The sequence below is a fragment of the Perca flavescens genome, chromosome 15, assembly GCF_004354835.1.
Source record: "Perca flavescens isolate YP-PL-M2 chromosome 15, PFLA_1.0, whole genome shotgun sequence".
NCBI lineage: Eukaryota > Metazoa > Chordata > Actinopteri > Perciformes > Percidae > Perca > Perca flavescens.
Genome location: NC_041345.1, coordinates 7350915 through 7375014, shown reverse-complemented (window position 1 = coordinate 7375014; position 24100 = coordinate 7350915). Strand labels below are relative to the sequence as shown.

Below are 24100 nucleotides of genomic sequence, written 5' to 3'. Positions count from 1 at the left end.
GAGCACACACAGTCAGATACTTTGCTTCTCTGAGGCCAAATGGGCTGCTGAGGGTTGGTATAGAGGAAATTGAGCAACCAGGCTTACAGGCTTTTGTACAAGCAGCTGAGAGTGGTCTGAAACCGGAGCCAATATAGCAAAAGCCTCATGGGAGCCATTTTGGGGCCAAGGCTAGGGTAAAGAGGATATGAGCTCCAACTCTGTACATGACGGAAAGGCATGAGGGGGGAGAGACAGACAGGTGGGAGAGACAGACGGGGTTTCGGAGGCCTGTGTGCTGCGGAGCGTGATCTGTCTGCTCGCTTTTGCTCACAGCTGAGAATGAATGGACACACACACACACACACACACACACACACACACACAGAAAGCATTTAACTCCTGTAATGAGTTCAGCTGGTCCTCAGGATGGACATTACTTTCGATAATGTAATGTCCTATTCCACAGACAGATAACAGGAAAGTGTGATTCAGCGCGGCTGGGGGCTCATGTAAACCCCGTCTGTATTAATCGCCCCTTTAGGAAGCCCTCGCTTTAGTATTGCTACATGACGATCAAGAATAAACTTAGTTCACCACTTTTGAACGGAGCCCACGACTGTCTCCATTGTCCCTTCTGTTTCAAGACTTCAAACGACTCCTTAATTGGCTTTCGGGGACACGGCTCAGCTGCCAAGGGTCTTGAAGGAGAACATCAACCTTTTGGCAAATTATTATTTTGATCGGCTTAGCCTTGTGTGACGAGAAAGTTGGCAGCAGCCTCCCATTTGTGTGCCCAGCATTTATTCGGCTTGTTCCAGCGTAGCTGATACTTTGGAGTGATCTGTGAACTGCACACGATAGCTCTAGGGCAATGCTGTTCAATAAAAGGCTGCATTGCTGGCAGTGTTTTTATATCAAATTGTATTGTATCTTGTGACATTAATCAAAGAGAACAGTTGCCAAAAGATTGGTTGACTGAACTTTAAACATTTTCAAACCCAGCTGAGAGTCTGTCATCCTTAAGATCATTGTGAAAACAATTGCAGCTTTTGTTATTTCAGTAGATTGAGCCATGTGGTGTCTTGACAATGTGTTTAAGAAACAGAGTACTGGCAATTCAAGTTAGGGAAGATGGATTTGTGTCTGGGGGAGGCCTGATGTTTCATATCTGATCTGATTTTGCTAACATTGCTACTTTGCCCTTGTTTTTAGTTGTGACAGCAGTAATATAGGTCATTGGGTTTATGGATTGCTCGTGCGATGGCAGCAACAACAACTATAACACCTGCATGGGCCTGACTGCTGCATCAATCTGTGTTTCCTTTAGCTGGTAAAGCAGAGGTCTCTGATCTCTAGGCTAATGAGTTTAGTTGGAAACTTGTTGAATTTAATCATCATTTACTGCATGTTCAACTTAACTTTATTTAAAGGTGCAATATGTAATGCTGACAGCTAGTGTTTGAAATAGTTACTGCAGTACAAATTCAAAATAGTGGAGAGAGTCTTCTTCCCCCAGCCCCCTCCTCCCCAGACTCAAAGTATCACGGAGGTTGCCAGGCTGAGACCGCAGCATGCATAGTCTCGCTTTGCCAGACCCTCCTCCAAAGCGCGCTGAAGGAACATCCACAGCAGTGTTGCTAGACGCTTGTCTCACATAGCCAGACATTACTTCACAGCACAGCGGAGTAGATCTAACGTTAGATGCTGGCTATATTGACAGCCATAGAAGCCTGTCCTCCGGTAACGTTAGCAGGGTTAGCATGGCGGTGTTAGCCAGGACCAGTCGGGATCACTTTCCTGGCTGTGTCTCAATTTTTGTATTTTCTTTTGCGAGTAACCAACTTGGATACTCTAGCTATACTGTATAATTCAATGTTAGTACACAAATGTTGAAATGACATAAAAGTTTTTTTTCCTTTTTAGGTCTGGTAGAATCTATCTCCATTGATCCTGTTCATTTGTTTGCTGCTTTCATGGCTGTCCTAACGTTACAGCTGTAGCGCGCTGGGTTTACGCTTTTACAGGTGTATCTGGCAACCCGGCCTGGCTGTCAAACTGGGCCGTTGATAACAACAGGCCAAAACACAAACAGAAATTCCGTCACGGAAGGGAAGTTTCTAATGGAGAAAATACTGGCATTAGCATTGTTGTCAGAAAAGATAGTATTTCAACTTAGCATGTTTCCTTAATATCTGATGACGCGTTGGGGTCATTTTTGGATTCATTACAGTCAATATATTACATACTGGACCTTTAATTTTGTACATTAAAATGAATCATAATTATTGACCCAGTTACTGGTTAATACAAACAACCAAACTAGAGAATACAGTAAGTGGGCCACATTTAGGACAACTAGATCAGGAAGAGTGTGTAGATTATAACTTTCATATGTATGCAGACAAAGATGAAGGGATTAGGTCAGATTGTTGGGAGATTGGGTTGCCTAACCCTCCCGAAGCATAACTACGTCACATAATGTACAGGGTGGAAGTGGAAGCATTAACCTTGTAATTAAATATGTAAGCTGTTTTTTAACATACATTACATCATAAGAACTTTTTTAAATTTTAAATATAAAACAACCTCTAGCCTTATCCTTAGAAACTCAGACTAACCAGTGTATTTTAGTTTTACCACTGGCTTACATTTGTTCTGTGCAGTGACTTCTGCTCCCTCTCCTTAGTTTCCAGTAGTAATAAAAGCAGCACTGGTCGTTCAAAAGAGTTTTATTGGTTTCCCTGTGGCTGTATGGAGGGCAGGAGTGAGCGATCCACCAGCAACACATGGATATCTTTCCTGACTATGTTGCCCTGCCCACAAACTCGGTGTGTCTGAATGTCATGCCACGTTTTCTGTGACCACGTTTAACTGATGACATTCTCGTCCTATCAGCTGTCTGATCTAAATGAAACCCGGGGGACTTGACTCGAGAGGGGAGCTTTTGAATCTCTTCTTTTTTTTTTCTTCTCCCCATCCAGATATCAATTACTGTCAAGTTTCTGGCAGGTTCCTCTGATGGTGTAAATGTCAGCAGGGTCTACCGGCGTGGACCGACAGCGAAGCTGCTCAGGATCCAAATGCACACTCCAAACTCTACCCCAGCATTAACCTCCGTCCTTTACTTCTTCTCTCTGTGATTTTCTGCCTCTTTCTCCGTCCAGCTCTCTGTTTCCCCTTCTCTCACTAAAACACTCTTCATTAAATATAGTGCATGTATTTATGATCAATCATCATGGCAGCACGGGAGTTTAAATTGATTGTCAATTTAAATTGCCTATGAAGACGTTGACGTGGCACAGAAGCAGCAGCAGTTGAACCGTGACAAATACGATGAACAAAATATGAAGGATAACGTTGATTATGAGTAAATGCATAAACAGACAATTTAAGCTTTATTATTATGTTATAACATGAAGGAGAAAGAATCCATCGTCTTGGCAAATATTGGGTGCATTTTGCCAGTGTTGGATGTTGTGTGCATGTTTATACAGGAAGATGGTGTGATGTATGTGTGGTCTATCCAGACCTTACTCCGCATTGCTGTGGAGATAGGTCTGGCAATGCACTGGCACAGCAGGCTGGCTCCTGAACAGACAAAGATTACAGATCCAGACCAGAGTCTACTAGCCCCAAATCTTGTAAAATCTAATAAAATGATCTGGATCTGATTTCAAAATGGCTCATCTGGTCCCAATAAGAAATTGCATGGCCTAAATCCAGTCCGTCACAAAAACACAACTAATCTAAACTTTTGTTTTTATTTAATTGATAATTTAAGGAGCCATTTTGAGTGTATTCATTATATCTATTCAGCCCAACAGATATCATATTAAAAAAAAAAAAAAAAAAAAAAAATAGGGCTATATATGTATTCTTTTTTTACTGAAAACAAAAGCATGTTACTATACTACATACTGTATTAGAGGAATTTCATGGAATAACTAATACATAAACCAAAATAGTACATATAAATGATGATCGATCCTTGTGTTTCTGTCGCTTACACCCACGGAAGGTATGGGCTAATACATTTTTCATTCTATTTTCATTATCTACTGCTGCTGACTGCATGGTGATGCATGAAACATCGCGGTGCGTGCGCGCCCGGCTTGGATCTTTATGGCTTTTTCGCGCGCATACGTGCGTCTCCTACTGTGCGCTACGTCCCTATAGCCGGCATCAAGTCACGTGTCAGGACTCCCGGGTCCTGGGCCAAGTTTGTCGGTTTCAGATCAACCACGGAGCATCAGCACACAGAGAGCCCGACCCTTCCGCGCGCATCTCCGCTCCACGCTGCGTAACCAACACCTCAGCGAGGATGGACGGATGGATGCAATGGATTGTGGATAGATGTTAACCGAACGCGCCAATGAAGACCACTTCAAGTGATTCTTTGATTACTTCCAGTGATTTATGCTCTCGGATTACCTTTTGATCTGTTAAAAAAAAAAAAAAAAAAAGAAGAAAGAAGATTTGAAGAGAGGAAAGACAGGAAGGAAAGCTCCGGGCTGCTGGGAAAGGCTGGGTGCGCTGGAAACACGGAAAGTCACGGATCATGCTTATGGGAACTTCCGATTCCGTCTCGATAAGGTAGGCTATATGAAAAGTATAAAGTTGTTCCGTTTGCCTGTACTGTTTAAATACACATCGAGGATCCACTTTTCAATGGCGAAAAAAACCAAAAACACAGGTGATGGGCGCTCCATTCAATCAGGCGTGTTTTATTTCACCGTTTGAAATGCGTAAGTACTTTTTTTATTTATTTTTAGCAGCTATCCTAATCAGAGCATGTTTAAAATGTTTCCTTCTTTGTCGTACAGCCCCTTCAGGAGAGCATGCAACTGCCTCAGATGCGCTTTTTTCCCCACATAACGGCAAACGATGGACAACAAAGCCCATTAAAAAGCCCTTAAAAGAGAAAAGTCTGTTAGATGGCTTATATTGACTAATGTTTGCTATTATGCTATAATACTTATTATACCAATCAGGATTATTGTGGCATTTCATGTGTGTGTGTGTGTGTTTTTTCTTCCTTTTTGCGCATTCCCTGCCCACCATTGCGTGGTGTGTGCTAAAAACCTCCAGTAGACCGGAGACAGAGCAGTCCATCTGTTCAATCACATAGCAACAGGAAGAGGAGGGAGACAGAGTAAAAACACACACACACACACACACACACACACACACACACACACACACACACACACACACACACACACACACACACACACACACTATTTTCACAATATCACAATATGATTCTATGGCAGGGATGTATAACTTATTTGTAATTGGATCCATACATATTTGTGTTTCTAATTAAATTGTGTCATTGAAACAGCAACTCAATCTGTGGTGCTCAATCATCAGTATCCATGGTTGCTCTTCTTTTTCTGTCACTGTTTCTCTGCTAGGGCTGCACGATATGAGGAACCTATGCGATAACGTTGTTGAATATCGAGATAACTATATTACTTGCAATAAACCACCAGATATTAAAGTGAACTCAGTTCTGCCTTTCTGCTGCTTTCAGTTGTCTGAACAAACTGCTTGTTTAATTTAAAACAAATGAAAGGAAATCATTTCCAACATTTCTTTTTTTGAACAAATTGAACATTGAATCATAAAAGGCACCACTAAAAAAAAAAGAAGTGGACTACTCATCTTTTCTTTCAACTAACAAAAAACAGCTCTGTGTGTATTTCGCGATATGTCGCAGCCTTTGGCGATGTCTGTATTGCACAATGTACTGTCGACCGTTGATATTGCGATGACGATAAAAAAACGATACATCGTGCAGCCCTTTTCTCTGCAGTCTTTGCAAATGTTCTTTCCTCTTCTACATCTTCACAAGGTTGTCCATTTTGTCCCCATCCCCCACTCTCCAGCTCTCTCTAACCCCTATTCCTCTGACCTTCCTTCAGAGTGGCTCTGCCTGATGCTCTATCATGACTGATGGCGAGGGGAGAGCGCGCTTTCAGTACGCAGAGTGCCCGGAGGCCCAGGTGCAGGAGGAGGTGCGGGAGGAGGTGAGGCTTGCTATACCGACGCCCTACAGGAATGAAGCCCCGGGTCAGGATGTTGACCCTGGTGGAGGCCATGATGAGGAGGAAGAGGAGGAGGTGGAGGAGAGGAGGGGGGGGGGAGGAGGAGGAGGAGAAGCGCTACTGGTCGGGGCGATGGAGCAGAATGGAGTCCCGAGGTTCAGGAGCATGAAGACCAGGAACCGGAAGGGGAAGTTGGACCAACGTTGGGAGTTCGCATCAGGGCTCCTATTCGGGATCCAGACTGCGTTTCAGAGGAGGATCAGCAGCAGCAGCAGCCGTACCCGGTCCTGTCCCCCATGGCCTTCTTCTGCTTAAAGCAAACAACAAGGCCTCGCAACTGGTGTCTTCGCGTCGTCTGTAACCCATATCCTTTCACATGCTGGAAACCTAACTCTAAGTCTGACACCTGGTAAGACCCAATATATCCTCACTCCTGTATGTGTGAGCGTTGCGAAGCTTGCACATATCCCTTGAATAGAAAGGTATGTGATTCATAGGCTTTTAAGTCTAAAACATGGTGCCGTAGTCAGCTGTTGTGAATCAGTGCGGCTTTCGTAAAGCTTTGTTCTAACCATGTAAATGTAACAACTTGCCTGGTCCTATGAGACTAAACAAGCACCAGTAGCAGGCTCCACACTTTTGAAATTTGACAGGCCATTTGTCCAAACCACTAAGGGTTGATTCTCCTTAGGATGCCGTTGTTTGGGCATATGAGATGAGTGTGGCTGTACATGTAGGAACGACCGGTCTTGCTGCAGCTGTCTTGAGCTCATCTTCATTGGGGAATAAAGTTGATGTTAATTTAGCTTTTGGCAGTTTCTCTCCTGCACTGGCTTGAGATTTGGTTGGTTTATATTTGAATCTTGTTTACTGATCCGTGCTTTTCTGTATGATTAAACGGTGATATAAGGCAGTGGTTCTCGACCTTTTTTTCAATAATGTACCCCCATGAAATATTTTTTCATCCAAGTACCCTCTGACCACCACAAAAAAAGCCTAACTATATAAAGCACTGGGGCGTCAGTGTCTGATTTACTAAACAACAATATTGATAACTGAAAATCAGTTAAATTCTACATTTAAATCTTTAGAATGTGGCGCCCAGTTATCTCTGTTGGTAGAGCGGGCGCCCACACTCCTTGACGCAGGGGGCCTGGGTTCGACTCCGACCTGCGGCCCTTTGCTGCATGTCATTCCTCCTCTCCCTCCCCTTTAATGTCTTCAGCTGTCCTGTCAATTAAAGGCCTAAAATGACCAAAAAATAATCTTAAAAAAAAACTTTTCATTAATAAAGTGTATAATTATTTTAGGAATTATGCATCACTAATATTTTTGAAATAAACATTTAAAAAAAAAAATCTCCCGTACCCCCTGCAGTACTCCACTGGTATAAAGCACCCAATCCACAGTGAGTTGTTCATCCCATTGACCAAACCACATTGGTGTTGCAGGGTTAAAGAGGCAGTGTGGCATTAATAGGACCACTAACACAGCTTTTAGGCTGTCAAAAGTACATTCACATACACATTAACGCAAATTTGGCTTTATTTGTGCAAATTGAACCAGTGTTAATCAGTGTGTTTGGACTGTTTTGGACACCTTTCTCAGGTGTCCATTATATTCTGTAGGGAATCCCAACACAGGAAATCATGCTCTTTTCTGGCCACATTTAGTAACATCTTTCCAATAGTCATGTATGTATATATTTTAGCTGTCTTAAATTTTTACTAAGCATTGCTTGTTTTTGGTATACTTTACCTGGGTTCATCTTCAGTGTAGACAGAAGTGCTGGGTTATATCACTCAAGTTGTTTTGCGATCAAATTCAAGTATAACTCTTATGTTTGAAGTTACCCATTATTAAGCACGTTGTACAGATTAAATACTATCTTTGAGGTGACAGTATCTGTTTCCTGGCAACCATTTTGAGCTAAAAAATCATTCATTTTAGCATGGGGATGCCAAATAGTCCATATGAAATCAGCTTCTAGCTACTCATGTCTGTTTTAGTATCTATTATTACCCCTGAGCCTAACATCCCACCTGGATCATTTTCATCTGTGGGATGTTTTAGCACACAGGAGCCAAAAAAGGACAGAATGTGCATCCAAATTCAAGCACTTTATAAAAATAATTTGTAGATGAACCACTGCAATATTTTTGCATTCCTGATGCGGGGAAGTGGGTGGTGTAAAAACAACATCAGGCCCTGGGTTACATTTGTCGGCTAAGTACAATCCTGTGTACCTGGAATCTATTGTACAGGCTACTGAGAGTCTAAAAATACAAAATTATAAAATGCAAATTGGACTTATTTTTATTCTCTTCATATCTTCCCTTTGTCTTCTGGTCTTGTGGGTAGGCTATAGCGGCAGTAGACTTTGACTTGCTGCATCCAGATGATTTTGTAACAGTACTGCATGATGCTTTGGTTGTGTGTGTGTGTGTGTGTGTGTGTGTGTGTGTGTGTGTGTGTGTGTGTGTGTGTGTGTGTGTACAAGTCTATGGCAGGGGCAGCTCAGAGATGGAAGTGTACAGTTTCTTTTGGAGGGGAATTGTGTGAAGTTGTCGATAAATGCTGTACACAGGTAGATACACAGTTATGGAGTCTTTTCATGAGTATGTAGCTGCATCACGTAACTATTTCTTTACTACTGCTGTAGGAGGGGGAATTGAGGATTCATACCCCCATCCTCAGACCTCAGCCCGATCAGTGGATCAAAGCCACATGGATGCTCTGTCTAAATGGGTCAATGCTTTGCCAACTTTCCTTCACGATCCTTGAATATGAATATGGATCTGATGCTAGCTGCTCATGGTTAACTGCTGTTTGTTTTTGTTTTTACCAGGGATGGAAATTGATTTAATGATATGTGCATCTCCAATAAGAAAAGAGTATCTGAGTGATCAGGCTGTGCTTAATCCCCTCTGTGATCCCTGATCGAGTTATAATAATAGAATATAGAGAATGAGTGATAGTGTATCTTTCGTTAGACCTTTCCTGTCTGTCAATTGCCTTTGTCTTTCAAACTCCATGACCCCCAGTTAATAACGCAGGTTTTTTTTGACAAACATTTGAAACTAACTGACTTAATTAACTGAAAGTAACCCCGATGGCATAATCAGAAAAAGAGCCAGAGAAGACATTAAGCATCCGTTCTCTCCAGGATGAGTAAACTGATCTTAATGCGTAAAATGGTTTTGGGCTTTTTAAGGTTTAATTGGTGTCCTTGAGGAAAGGCCTAGTAGTTACACGGACCTTCTTAAAACTGGTGGACCTGGATCTACTCCATCAAATGTCCCAGAGCAAAACAAAGCATCTCTACCAGCTCCCTTTGGGGATTGATACCACAGTGTTATATCCGTACTGTAGACACTAAAGAACCCAGGCATGGAAATAAAAAAGTCCTCTCTTGCAGAACAGAGGAACTCGGTGAAATTAAAACATTACACAATTCACGGAGGCTGCCCCTGCAGTATGAGCAGTATGGCCCACACATACACGGGTATTTTTTTAAACGTAGATTTATTCTATGCATTTTGGCCTTTTGTCCACACAAACTGCGGTTTAGGTCACTGAATGTAGATCTTTTGAAAAGTTCTTGCCGCTGTGTTGTCGTGTAGACAGGGAAAACAGAGGTTTTGGCTTGTAACTAAATGGTGTGCACTATTATCTCTTTTGTCAGGTGTCATAAATGAAGCAAAATTTCATACAATGGTGGACATGGCCAAAATAGTGCTGGTTCTAACTTTTAGATGTTTACACATGAATTTAGAGTTACTCTTCCACTATATTGAGGCACAGAGGCATCCTAATGCATTGCAGCCAGGTAGCTTTCCTGTAATAGCTCTTTGTCAGGCTTCTGATTGACCAACATCTTCTTCTTCTTATTTGCGTGATTGGCCATCATGGCTTTTTAAAACTGTACTTTGGACAGGATTTCTTTTTTGAGAATGAAGGCAGACCTGCACAGGCATTTTGGAAATGAAACAAATGAACATCTTGTTGGCGGTTTTTTAATGAATACAGCATAAAGTGGAAGGGATTCTGGCCAAGTCTGTTTCCTCTTATGTAGGTGCTTACATCCAAAAACTGAAGGTGAATTTAGATATTTCAAGGCTAGGATGCAGAATACTGGCATTGCCGTTTTTGAACTTGTTTTCATATGTTTTATTTCCAGGACAGAGAAGATGAAAATGAAGGTACAGGTTGTTTGACAGATGTTAGTGTTGCATTACATTAAGTCTGTTTTGTTCACAGCGCTGTAGCAGGGATAAATCTGCAGTGACTGCTGAGGTACAGTAGATTATTACCATGAAGCAGATGCTCCTATGGTCTGCACATGTGCTTTTTTCCCTGCTCGTTTCTGATCATATTTCTGATTTCCAGCTGATGGTATAAGATTCGTCATTGTTTGGCGACAGCGTGGACTGTTTGTACCAAGATAGTGTGGCTAATTAATGAGACACACACCATCACATGCTTGGCATTGCATTACAACTGCTTGTTTAAATCTGGAACCAGGTTAGGTCATAAAAGAGCTGATCTCACTGGACAGCTCTCTGTGTTCTATTCCTCAGTTAATGTGTGTGTGTGTGTGGGACGGACAGGACCCACTGTGTAAGCATTGCAGAGTTGGTGGTCCACAGTGGGCTATATAAATATTATCCGCAGCATAAATGCTCTGCCACTCAACTACACAAAGGCATGCACACTTTGGGGAGAGAAGAGACAAAAAAAAATAAAGCCGTACCGAACCTAAAATGCTGGCGATTGGACAAACCAGTGATCAAACTGTTTTGAACACAATTTTATTATATAAATTCCACATTCTTGACAGGAATCTAATCTGTATTTGGGAAGCTTCTAATCACATGTGACAATAAAAACAGATCAACAGTTGCTCACAATTACCAGAATGGCATTTCAGCCAACAGCATTTCTCATTAATCATTAATCATGTTTATGAGGCTCATCATCATCAATCAGCTGACCTGCTTTCTTGTCTGTACATAAACACCTTAGGGTGTCCAGAAAAATGCAACTTTGCTCAAGCTGCAGTCACAGCAACGAGCTAATTGAGTTATATTATTTACTACTTTGCGCTTTACTCGTCTGCCATACAATACAATGAAAAGATAAAAAAAAAAAAACGGCTTGGATTTTTGTTTTTGTGACTTTCACTTTAAACAAGACACAAAAACAGAAGACCACTTTAAGATGAAAGCCTCCTGAAAATATGTGTTAATAAGTAAGTTTTGTAATTGTGGAATTAATCGTTTTGTTAAATTCTGGTTCCAGTCTCTTAGAGTTTTGAACTGTTTAGACAAAACAAGCAATATGAAGACAACACCAAAGGCTCTGTGATCGTGTGATGGGGATTTTTCATTATTTCCAAATATTTTATAAGCAAAACAATAAATTCATTAATAGACAGTAACGCAGCAGATTAATCAATACTGAAATATTTAATAATAATACCATTGTTAGTTAGTAGACTTCTGAAGTCTACTGGAATAACCAATGGCTGCTTGTTTGGCAGTAATGTAAAGCAACTTGAAGCTCACAGGCTGAATCCAGCCGTGTGTGGTCCCAACAAGGAACCTATCCAGTAGATAATGAAGTTCAGTCAGTTACACCTGACTCGACTCTTTCAGTGCTAACACCTCCTGTGACACACTGTCACTGGACTGAATGTTTAGGCATGGTTAGATGGTGAGAAAGGAGAACAAGCTAACTCAGGCTGATTAGATCAGATTCTAGGGGGCCAGACAAGGTTAATCCATTACAGATGAGTGGATTCATCATGCTTTCTGTCTCCATTAGTCATCCTATACTCTAAACATGTTGAGAGGGCCTCTTGCACTTCCTTCATAAACGAATACAGATGAGGGCATACGTGAAGACAGACAGACGCACGCACGCACGCACGCACGCACGCACGCACGCACGCACGCACGCACGCACGCACGCACGCACGCACGCACGCACAGAGAGATCAATCTGTTTTATTTAAGCAGGAAAACATTGTGAGGACCATTGGTTAAAAATAAATCAAACACAGGTGATTTCTGTCTGAGTTTAAATCTCAAGCATGAAGAGTCTCATCAAACAGCCTGGAGATAAATGTTTAGGATGATAAGAGGCCTCACTTCGTTAGCTTACAGGGAAGTCTCACAACCTAAAGCACAGCAGTGATAAAATTAACCCTAATAAGCGCCGTTTTCAGGGCAAGAAGTTTCAATTGTCCACTTCCTCTAACTCCCACATTAATGTCATTTTAAAATTAGTAGTGTGCGTTTATGTCTTAAACACTGCTACAGTGTGAGGGATAAAAAGAGCTCCCAGGTTGTCCTCCCACAGACAGGCTTCGGTGCATCACTCTCTCCACCAGTCTCGCTGTATTTATATTGAGCAGTGTGTCTCTGTTTGTGTGTGTGTGTGTGTGTGTGTGTGTCTGGTGACTCATTATATTTGGCCTGTGCTCATGGTAACAGCAGATTGGGGGTCATAGGGCGTGTATTACAGCAGAGACAGAGGGATCCTGTCTCTCTGACGTATAAAGTCCTGGCACACCTTGCACAGTCCTCACAATGTGTGTGTATCTATGTACATGCTTGCGCGCTGTATACAAACAGACCGTAGAAGAAGAAACAAAACACAATCTAGCTAGCTATATGCTACCTTAGATGCTACAATGCCGTGTGGTTGTGGGCATTAGGACCCGTTCTCTTAATACATCCATGATTGGGACGGATGCGTGTTTATGTAGGTGTTGTTGTTGTTGAGAGACGTCGTCGCGGGGTAAGAGGTCGAAGGCTAGAGGTCGAGGGGTGTGGCGATGACATCATCGATACGCAAGTGTGCGGCTTCGCCGTCCAAACGAAGCCGCAAGGGCGGCGTTTACCATTTTTGTTCACCCTGGGACCAGGTTTCAACAAAGTAACGTCCAACAAAGTGGACAATCGGCCAAAATGATGCAAAACATGTGCGTTTGCACCAAAAAGCGTTTCCGTGTGGATGGCCCCTCAAGCTTGATTTATATTTAACACGTAATTTATACGTAAAATCTATGCCCTTGCTACGTACGTAGGTATGTGGAGACACAAACCTACGCCGGACCCTACGCCGTAGCCTGACGTGCACCTCTCAAAAAATGTAACTACACTACACTTTTTTAAGGATTATTTTTTGGGGGCTTTTCCCTTTATTTGAAAGTGGATAGATATGAAAGGGGGAGAGAGATGGGGGATGACACGCAGCAACGGGCCGCAGGTCAGATTTGAACCTGCGCCGCTGCAGGACTCAGCCAACATGGGGTGAAAGCTCTTATTGGGTGAGCTAGAGGCCGACCCCGCATAGGTGCTTTTTGGAACCAAAATGCTGCCAGCTTAGACGGCAAGTGTGGACATAGCCTTAAGTGTTATGTGTACCTTTCAAAAGAAAATCAGCCAATGAATCCACACTTTAAAGGACTTTATAATGGCCTCTTTAACATTTTGTGCAACCGTAACACAGATGAATGAAAACTGTCAAGTAGTGAAAGCTGGCATTGAATGATTTTTCACATTCATACTTTTTATTTAATTATTACGCATTACTTATATATGTTTTTGAATTGAAATGATTGATTTGCCAATTTTAGACTTTAATGTCGGAAAAATTATTGTACAGATGTTTGTGTTTGTTAAAAGAAACTAACTAAAAAAAAAAAAAAAAATCAAATTTGAAGATACACAGCCCTTCGTGGATCATTATTGTTGTTGTTCAGAAATGCATTATGTAGCCAAACATAAGTGTTTGCCAGCCCCCCAGGTGTAAATCTGTGTGTGTGTGTGTGTGTGTGTGTGTGTGTGTGTGTGTGTGTGTGCTAGCCAGTGTATGTGTGTGTGGCTGGGTAGGTGTGTGCACAGGATATAATGGTGTGTGTGTGTGTGTGTGTGTGTGTGTGTGTGTGTGTGTGTGTGTGTGTGTGTGTGTCTGTCGTGGGATTACTTCCAGTACAGTAGGATCTTTGTTTATCCCCAGGCTCATTGTTTACAGACTGCTTCGCAAAATGATCTGGAACTAATGGCGCTGACTTTCATGAGTGTAAACGCAGGGGTTACACGTGGAGTCTGTATACACTCAACGGCAGTGACCCTCTCCTGCCTCAGGCTCTGAGTGTCTGACTCCACCAAGCACTCCAGAGTGTGTGTGTGTGTGTGTGTGTGTGTCTCAATTTTAGTGTGCTCGTGCTGTCGACCAGGCGATGGCTGCCTGTGAAAGTTATCATCGACATACGCTATACTTCGACATTTTGGGAAATATGCTTATTCGCTTTCTTGCTGAGAGTTAGATGAGAAAATTGATACCACTCTCACGTCTGCACGGTACATATTAAAGGTCCTATGACATGCTGCTTTTTTGATGCTTTTATATAGACCTTAGTGGTCCACTAATACTGTATCTGAAGTCTCTTTTATATAGGCCTTAGTGATCCACTAATACTCTATCTGAAGTCTCTTTTATATAGGCCTTAGTAGTCCACTAATACTGTATCTGAAGTCTCTTTTATATAGGCCTTAGTGGTCCACTAATACTGTATCTGAAGTCTCTTTCCCGAAATTCAGCCTTGGTGCAGAATTACAGCCACTAGAGCCAGTCCCACAATGTGCTTTCCTTAGTATGTGCAAGCCATGATGTCTCTCTCTCTCATGGGCGGGCCAAATTCTCTGGGTGGGCAAAGGAGAGAAAGGGGAGGTAACCTTTCCCAATATGATGTCATAAAGGGAAGATTCCAGATCGACCCATCTGAGCTTTCATTTTCTCAAAGGCACAGCAGGATACCCAGGGCTCGGTTTACACCTATCACTATTTCTAGCCACTGGGGGACCATAGGCAGGCTGGGGAAACTCATATTAATATTAATAAAACCTCATAAAGTGAAATGTTCATGCCATGGGACCTTCTACCAGAAGCTGGTTAGCTTAACTTAGCATAAAGACTGAAAACAGTGAAACAGGCTGCCTGTCTCTGTCTGTGGGTAACACACTCTGCCGACCAGCACCTGTAAACATCATTAACACATCATACCTTGTTTGTTTAACCATACAAAAACTGAAGCGTAAAAACAACAACAGCTCTTTTTCTCTACACCAAACTAACCAGCTGCTGTGCTGTATTGACCATACAGATGTAAGACTGCTATTTGTGTAACTCTCGGCCAGGAAGTAAATAAGCATATTTCCCAAAACCATTCTCTTAAGGGTAAAAATGTGGCGTTTGCCCATAACTACAGTGGGATGCACAAGAAGACATTGTGTAGACATGAATGTGTTTTTATAGCGTTATCTGCCAGCAGCCAACCAGGTTGCGGTTCATCAGAGCATACTGATGAGTCTGTTGTGTCAAAGGTCAATCTGAGTGAAGCTGGTGTTCAGGGTCAGAGGGTTAATCCGTTAAGGAATCGACTATTGAGTTCTTGAACATCCCTCTGCTGCCTAATAACAGTAAAACAGGTCATTGGGTTTTTACTAGTGTTTAAATATGTATACATATTTGACAATTAGGGCTGCACAATTAATCGCAATTTGATCGAAATCGCAATATGGACTAGTGCAATATCCAAATCGCAGGAGGGCGCAATATTTGTTAATGGCAAAATATGTGTCAAACCATTCTGAATTGAGTATTGTGTTGCTGCAGAGACGTCCCGGCCTACAAACCGTATCCTACAGATTAAAGAAATAATCTTTGTTTGGTACAGATCCTCGCAAAAATCACACTATAATCATTTGAATTTCTTTCAATGTTAATAATTTTCAATGCAAATGAGAATAATGATACAAAAACGATCGTTCCCTCCAATATCGTGAATCATGTCGCAATCACAATGTCAGTCAAAATAATCGCAGTTAGATATTTTCCTCATATGCAGCCCTAATGACAATACCTACTAAATATTAACCTATAAATCGACTCTATTTTTGTCTCAGTTTAATTCCCTACACGCTTTAGTCCTTTAGTCAGTGCTAACTGCACAGTTGTCCCGGTGAGAGCTGCAGACAGACATGTACCACCCTGTGACACATGGTGCTGCCAGACGCTTCTTTTCACCTGCCAGTGTCCTGATACAATCAGACAACCCAAGAATAGCCACTTAGCCTTTCCATGGTTTATTACTGCTTTTGTCTAGCATTTATAACATTTGACTGTGTGTAATATTAGATTGCAAAAAGAAAAAAAATGTATCCAGGAAAGCAGTAAAAAAAACCCAAGTGAAGGCAGGTGGGAACTGATTTTTGTAGTCTTTAGTTTGTCTTTTCACTCCGAGAGCTGTCCGTCATCCTCCCTGTAGTGGCAGCGCCGCACTGATTGGCGCTCCTTTACTGTGGGAGGGCTCTTCGGGAGCTGTTGCCATGGCTACGCATTGTGTTGATAATGGTCTAGAAGTGTATTCTGTGTTTCCTCAGATCAACCCACCATCCAAAACCTGCTCTGTCACTCACAAGGAAATCCGTACAAGTAATGCGATGCTGTTTCTCTTATAGTAGTCTACATAAAGGAAATGAGTGTGTGTGTGTGTGTGTGTGTGTGTGTGTGTGTGTGTGTGTGTGTGTGTGTGTGTGTGTGTGTGTCAGGCAAGGCTGATACAAGGCAAAGAATTCAGAAGAAAAGAGAGACAAAGATGGATGGATGACACTAAAGGATGAAAAAATGGAGGGAAAGAGGAAGCAAATTAAGTATGCTGATGGAAAATAGACAGGTGAGGTCAAAGAGAGAGGAAAGGAATTAGATGTACAGGATGATGTTGGGAAAAAGGTGGGCGTTAAAAGTCACGAGAAGAGCAAGGAGAGAAGGAAAGGATGAAAGGGATCAAGAGGAGATTTAGGTCAGAGAGAGGGGGGATGATGAAAGCGCAGAGCTGCACAAGACAGACAAGAACACGGCGAGAAGTGAAAATGGGCAGAAATTGGTCATTTTAATCCAATCTATTCATCACGCCGGGTGTATTTCACGACAGCGCTCTTCTCTGACAATTGGACACAGCGTTCAGCCAATCACAGGTGGGAGGGATGAGCCTGTACCTCTCTGCTCTCTATTGTGCTTTTTATGATCTTCCTCTGCTAGTTGATGGTTGCTGCAGTGAAGATGCAGCGGCTTTCTTGTCCTCAAGACACAACTACTCTCTCAACCGACCCCTCCCTCACCCTGTCTCTCTCCGAAAAAGCTGCTGCTTGAATAATGTGTGCTCTTTCTTTGTTTCTCCTTTCTTTTCTCTTTCTTTCTCATCCCTTTGTCTTTTACTGCTGCTAAAATTTGTGTGAGTCATAAGTACAAATGCACCAAAGCACTTGTTGATTCTCCTACCCCCCTCTATTTCAGTGTTTTTTTTTTGTATGTTGCTATATTGGAGCCAGGGATCAGTTATGCAAGTTTTCTTTTCCAGTGTACTGCAGTATGAAATATGCATTTGCATGCACACACACACTCATGTGAGGCAAAGGGTTCTCTTTTGAAATCACTGACTGAAATAAATTGTCAGGGTTTCTTTCTCTCCCATCATTCCCCTCAGTGTCTCAGCATTTAACATCGACTGACTCCCAGGCTGTATTGATGTGTGTGTGTGTGTGTGTGTTGGTGCGTGGTGCTCTGGCCAAAGGGGTTGATCTGAAGGGGGAATAAAGTTCAGTAAAAGTGGATTTATCCAGGCTGGCGGTTATAAAAAAGGGTGGAAAGACTGAGAGTCAGCAGGTACAGTTGAAATACTGAGCTGCCACAGATTCAGATGGACCACTGTACCTCATAGTGCATCTCCAAACAACACACTGGCACACACACACACACACACACACACACACACACACACACACACACACACACACACACAATATCGAGAAACAACCTGAAAAGGCGATAATGTATTTCTTCTTCTGGAGAAGGGGCTGGGAGGGGGAGGTCAGCAAAGGGCTCCCCAGGGACCCTGCATCGTGCCGGGGTTGGGTTCATCAGTGGACCCTCGCGGTTGGCTGGAGCTCCTTCTCTTCATCCATCTTCAACATGGTGCTTAGTATTCAGTTATGTTTTTAGGTCATATTGCCTTGTTGCGTTTGCTGTTTAGTAGCTGCATTGCTGTGTCTAATGAGCTTTTTTGTTGTTGTTGTCGTGCATGCGTGTGTGTGTGTGTGTGTGTGTGTGTGTGTGTTGTACTGTATGTGTGTCTGTGTTCCCGCTGTTCTGAGCCGTTTCCCCACAGTCAAGCTCCACATGAATAACACAGCAGCCCTCGTCTTGCTGCTGATCAAATTACTGTTTGAAATATGGTTAGAATGACAGAAAGTCTCACACACACACACACACACAGAAAGGGAGAGAGAGAGAGACACACACACCATTTGTAATGGCCTACTTTGTATGGACAGCTTTTCATTTCACACATTTTAAAGCCAACAAAAATTGCTCACCCCAATTCGCATAAGCACAGGCACACATTATTTTCTGCAGACGGACACTTACAGATACAGATTTCTTCTGTGATAGAAACTCTGATGATCAAACCAGCTCGTAAATGAGGGCGTATGTTAGGAAGCGGGCGGGAGTGCATGCATTAATGCACTCATGTATAAGGTTGCACATCTGTGGGTGTGTGTGTGTGTGTGTGTGTGTGTGTCATAGTATAAAAGAGTAATGCAGAGATGGATGAATAAATAATAGATCTGGGAAACCCATCAGCATCTAGCACTAAGTTGTCATGGCAATGCGGACAGCACTGTGTGTGTGTGAGCGAGAAAGAGAGATAGAGATCATATCACTGCAATGTTTTAGCATGTATAACTTTGTTTCTGCCCAGGCCTCCTTTATACTAACAAAGAACAGCTATATTTCACTCAGTTTCCGTCTCTGCTGCACATGATGTCGTCCAAATACGCTGCAAAGCAAAGAAAGAGACTATCAAATAAGAGTTTTGCACTCCTTAAAAATGCACTGAGTGGAGTGATTTGGTCGCCATTAACATTTGCATATTTTAGGTCCTTTTTATACACTTTTCATTTACGAAGTATAGCTTATGTTGTGTTTTGCAATTACTGTTAATGTAAAGAGTAAAAGTGACCTTGTCTGTTTTAAGGCTGCCTCTTGTGGCAAATGTGTGGCTCCATGCTTTTTGGGTGCCCATCTTTGTGTGATGTGTTTGTGTGTGTAACATAAGATATAAGAAATGCTTTTACAGCAGCAGTGTATAATGCATATAGCCTGATTCTTAAGTGTATCTCCCTAGAGACCTGAAAACTGCAGCCTCTTCTTTCTGGTTCTCTTCCACTCTCTCTCTCTCTCTCTCTCTCTCGTGTCTCTGCTTTGTCTACAAAATGGGCCACTATGCAGCAGTAAGTGTGTGTGTGTATGTGTGTGAGAGAGAGAGAGAGAGAGAAAGAAAGCTAGACAATGTGCATAGGTGTGTAGATTAGTGTAGTGTGAAGAATAGGAGTCACAGCAACCTAGTTTACAGCGGAGTGGTGATTGAAGGTTGATGGTGAAGAAAAAAGCCGAGTGAATTCAAAGTGCACGTGCAGAGTTTAATGAAAGCACCTTCAAAAACCACAAATGTATGTTGCAATTTGTGTGTGTGTGTGTGTGTGTGTGTGTCAGAGAGAGGGAGAGAGAGCACGAGGGTGGGCGAGAGAGGTAGAGGGAGAAGTCTAGGACAGTGGGATTCTCTCTGCGAAGAGGCTCTTACTAGAAACTACCTGGTTACTAGGCAACAGAATGGCACTGCTGCCCTTTAAAGCATTGGGGAGGGGTGTGTTGATCTACAATGTGTGAGTTAGTGTCCCTGTTTGAGTGCTGAGTCAATAGTAAGTATATTATTTATGAGTATTTTATAGAAAGGGTGTGTGTGTGGTGTGAGATAGAAAAGGGGGGAGGGGGAATAAAGGGTAAATTAAGGCTCCACATGTATTACAGTGTATGCCTCCATTAGGGACTTCATGTGTGAGTGTGTTTTACCATAATACAGTGAAGGTACCATTTAAAAGTCTATAGCAGCTTTTGCAGTAGTTTAAAAAGGCAATACCATGATTATTAAATGACAGAGGGACTCCTTTCTAAACATTGAAATAGTCGCTGTTGTGGACTGGAGTAATACATCGCAACGAAAACAACGAAAAGACGAGAGGGCTAAGCTGACCTAGCAGTTATGCTCAATGCTGAATTGCTGCTCATATCAACATTTTTTTGGGTGACTTCATATCCGTTGGAGGATGTAATCCACACCAAATTGAACTGACAGTGAACTCCCAAAGAGACGGGCAGAGTCAGAGGAGACGTCACATTGTTTGTTGAATTCGGGCATCTGAATATCTGATATTATAAAATTTGTCAATTTTATAATATTTCCTTCAATCACAGCTTCAGTTAGGTAATTACAGCTCACTACCTTCAGTGTCAAAGTACTACACAGTGGCTCGAATATTAATCAGACTGTCAAAATGGGGAATCGTAATGCTGTTGTCAGTGCAGGCCTAAAGATTGTATCGTTTTCAGCAGGGAACACAAGTCAGACGTGATTTCTTTTTTAATTGTCATTGCTGGATATTTGAAAAACGCAGGTCATAATTATCAGTTTTAACAGTCAAGTACAAACAAGTATTAACATAGATAAATATAGATATGGATATTCATATTTAAGTGTCTGATGTCACAAATGGTCATGTTTAGTGGTCCTCATCTCAAACTTTGTTTAAAAGATGTATACACTTGATTTTATTGACAGTGCAGTAAGTTGTCAGTTCCACTTTTTAATGTTTATTGAAAAAAGGGTTGCATGTGGATGTATTTAAGTACACATCCGCTCAAAGGCTAATCCATGCAGCCAGTCTGTCACTGACGCATCGAGTCAGTCAGTATGATTAGAAAAACCAATGAACTGTCCTCCCTGTAAATGATCTATTGTTCTCTGGATCGAAATTGGCATTGTTTGTCTCACCTCATAAAGGTTACACACACACGCGCGCACACACACACACACACACACACACACACACACACACACAGGCAGTGGGTCAATGCAGATGGATTAATCTTTGTTAAACAGCTCAGATGATCATTAATTGTTTCTTGGTGGAAAGGCCGCCTTATCAAAAGCCTTTCTTATTTGCTGCCGTGTGTGTGTGTGTGTGTGTGTGTGTGTGTGTGTGTGTGTGTGTGTGTGTGTGTGTGTGTGTGTGTGTGTGTGTGTGTGTGTGTGTGTGTGTGTCTCTTTGTGTGCGTGTGTGTGAGACTGCTGCTTAATGTCCATTAGGCTGTAATAAAGGAACGCTGCTCTCACTGGCTCCCTTTCTGCTTTCTAATGGACCTCTATTATCACAGTTCAAAACACCCATGAACACTGCACAACACACACTGCATTTTCCTCGACATGCACGCACGCACACGCGCGCACTCACACACACACACACACACGCACACTGCCTCTGTATGAGATGAAAGGGCATCATGAAGCAGCTGACCCAGCTGAAGTGCAGGAGGTCTGGTGTGTGTTAAACAGCCTGATTTGAGCTGAAGTGTCTATATAATGGTGCAGTTATATACTTGTCTGGAGAGAAAAGAGCCATACGTCACAGAACAAAACACTGCTAGACTGAATAAAGAGCCAACAATTAACCGAGACCTCATAATGCTGCAATTATGATGACAAGTGTTGAAGTCTAATTAACAGTTTAATGCAAAAGTACTGACATTCTTACCAAACATATGTATGTATGTTTAATGATGCATTGTGGCAAATATAAATGTGGTTAAAATAAGACATTTAACTTTTCATGAAGCAAGCAGAAATGCTGACTGTGGCGGCCTTGCCGTCTTCTTCATCTCTGTGCAGGAACTTACACTAACAACATAACGATTCGCATTTCGCAGTTTGACTGCAGAATACCTATGAATATAGTTGTCACGCTTGGCGACACTTGAAAAAAAATTTAATAAAGTAAAAGTGGTTTCTAAACCCAATTCTATGCAAAAAATATCAAAGGCAGGCACGAGAGTCAGGGAGGATTCTTGGCAACACATCACTGAAAACATAATGCTTAGTTTAACAATGATGAAAAAATACCTGTGTGGATGAGAATTTGTCTGTGTCTGCACTCTGTACGTCTATAGATTATGAATTTCTGTAGCATTGTAATCACTTTTGTATTCAATGTGGAGCTACCTCTCTGTTCTGTGATAAATGTGCAGGTTACAGGTCACATTGTCGCTGACATTTACAACTAGGGAACAGCATCAGCTATAATAACACAGCTGGAAGCCTGTGGGAAATTAAGAACACAGAACCTGACATGCTCTGTAATATGTTTTGCTACCCTTTTCTCTTTGTTTACACATACTGCTCGTTCTATGCCGCTGTAATGACCTAATTTCGGGCTGGGGATCAATAAAGTTAAGGTTGCAGTATCATAATATAACTTTAAAACCAATCTCTGGTCAGTGGTGGAGGAAGTACTGAATGTCATTACTTTAGTAAAAGTAGAAGTACAACAATGACAACCCTACTTAAGTAAAAGTAAAAAGTACTTGATTTTAAATGTACTTTAAGTATTAAAATTAAAAGTACTTGCATAACAATTTATTATCTTAATGTCTATATTCTAATAATTAAAAAAACAAAAAGAGTATGGGCTGTGGCATTTTAATTAAGTTAGTTTTAGGTTAATGTAATTGTGCTTACCATCTGTGGCCCAGTTTACATTCTGACTTACAATTCTGGTTATCTATCATGGTGATCTGCATGAAGCTCGACTTTGCATTATTTCCCACGGGACAGTGAATGCTCCACACATGTATCTAGCGAGGACACACGGGCTTGGACATCAAGTACATGGCTTCACAGCTGAGGAGGACCAGGAGTGTTTTTTTAGATAAATATACGGGTTGTATATTAACGGATGCTTCACATATGACCGAGCAGAGTATTGGGAGCAGCAGCAGTAACGGGAGCAGCGGTAGTACCGGGAGCAGTACGCGCCTGGCCAATAAATGCTATAGAGTGGCGGGTCTTGGTGTGGCCATAGTGGGATTCATAATATCACGAGCGGCACCGAGAGCTGGGCGGTCAGGAAGACATTTTGGCAGGGGGGAAAAGTGATCAGAAAATGTAACGAAATTTAACGGAACGTTGTAGAAATGTATAGATAATTGCTGCAAAATGTAATGAAGTAAAAGTCAAAAGTATGCACAATTGATTGTACTTAAGTAAAGTACAGATATGTGAAAAATTTACTTAAGTACAGTAACAAAGTATTTGTACTTCGTTACATTCCACCACTGTCTCTGGTTAATATCTAGATTTTACTGTGAAATCTTTTACGTTTGGTGCTCTCTGGTGTGCAGTAAAAGTGAGAGAAGTCCCCCGCTGACTGGATTCAGAGTTGGAGACGAGGCTAAAAACAGGCAGACAAAGTCACTCTGACATTGTAGTTGCACAACACCCCTTGTATCGAGAAAGTGCCTCACTCAACACTGTAGAGCTGTGGGTGCTAAGGGAATGAGTCAATGAATATGGCGCGAGTTGCTTCCCGAAGTTCTTTGCATTTTCCAAGTAAAAACTCGGTGTGAAGCAAAACGTAGGAACGCTAGACCTCCAGCGGTAAATGTCTACAGCTTGAAGACTGCTAACTGGGGAACAGCATCATCTGTTTCCCACCAGCCATTTAGAGGCACATAGGACAGTCTGAAATGCCAAACTTTCTGGAAAAACATCGTTTAACCTGCAATTAACCCAGCAAAGAGAATGAGTCGGTGTCTCACCTTAAAAAAACAAACAAATAAAGATGCAATTAAGAGGCATCAGATGTTCTTGCGTGTGTGCATGCATGCGTGCGTGCATAATACAGCAGGAGGACAGTTGTCATGAGCCTGTGCGGTACTTGCCATGTGTGACCGTGTGTCTGTGGATGCCAATGTGTTTGTGTAATATAGCACTCTGCTAGGAGTTCCAATGTTGTGTGTGTGTGTGTGTGTGTGCGTGTGTATGCCATAGCGCACTGCAGGCAGAAGACTGCTAACATGAGTGTGTGTGACAGACCTCCCACGCA

At 42.0% G+C, this 24100-nt stretch overlaps 1 protein-coding gene across 1 annotated transcript in view; it reads left to right on the top strand.

Moving 5' to 3' along the window:
* Positions 1-5933: 5933 nt before the first annotated feature.
* Positions 5934-24100, top strand: part of cacna1ha (calcium channel, voltage-dependent, T type, alpha 1H subunit a) — a 126011-nt gene continuing 107844 nt past the window's right edge. Inside the window, exons 1-2 of the mRNA XM_028599135.1 lie at positions 5934-6014; positions 6116-6396. Of these exons, the coding sequence (XP_028454936.1) occupies positions 5934-6014; positions 6116-6396 (362 nt within the window). The remainder of the gene's footprint in view (positions 6015-6115; positions 6397-24100) is intronic.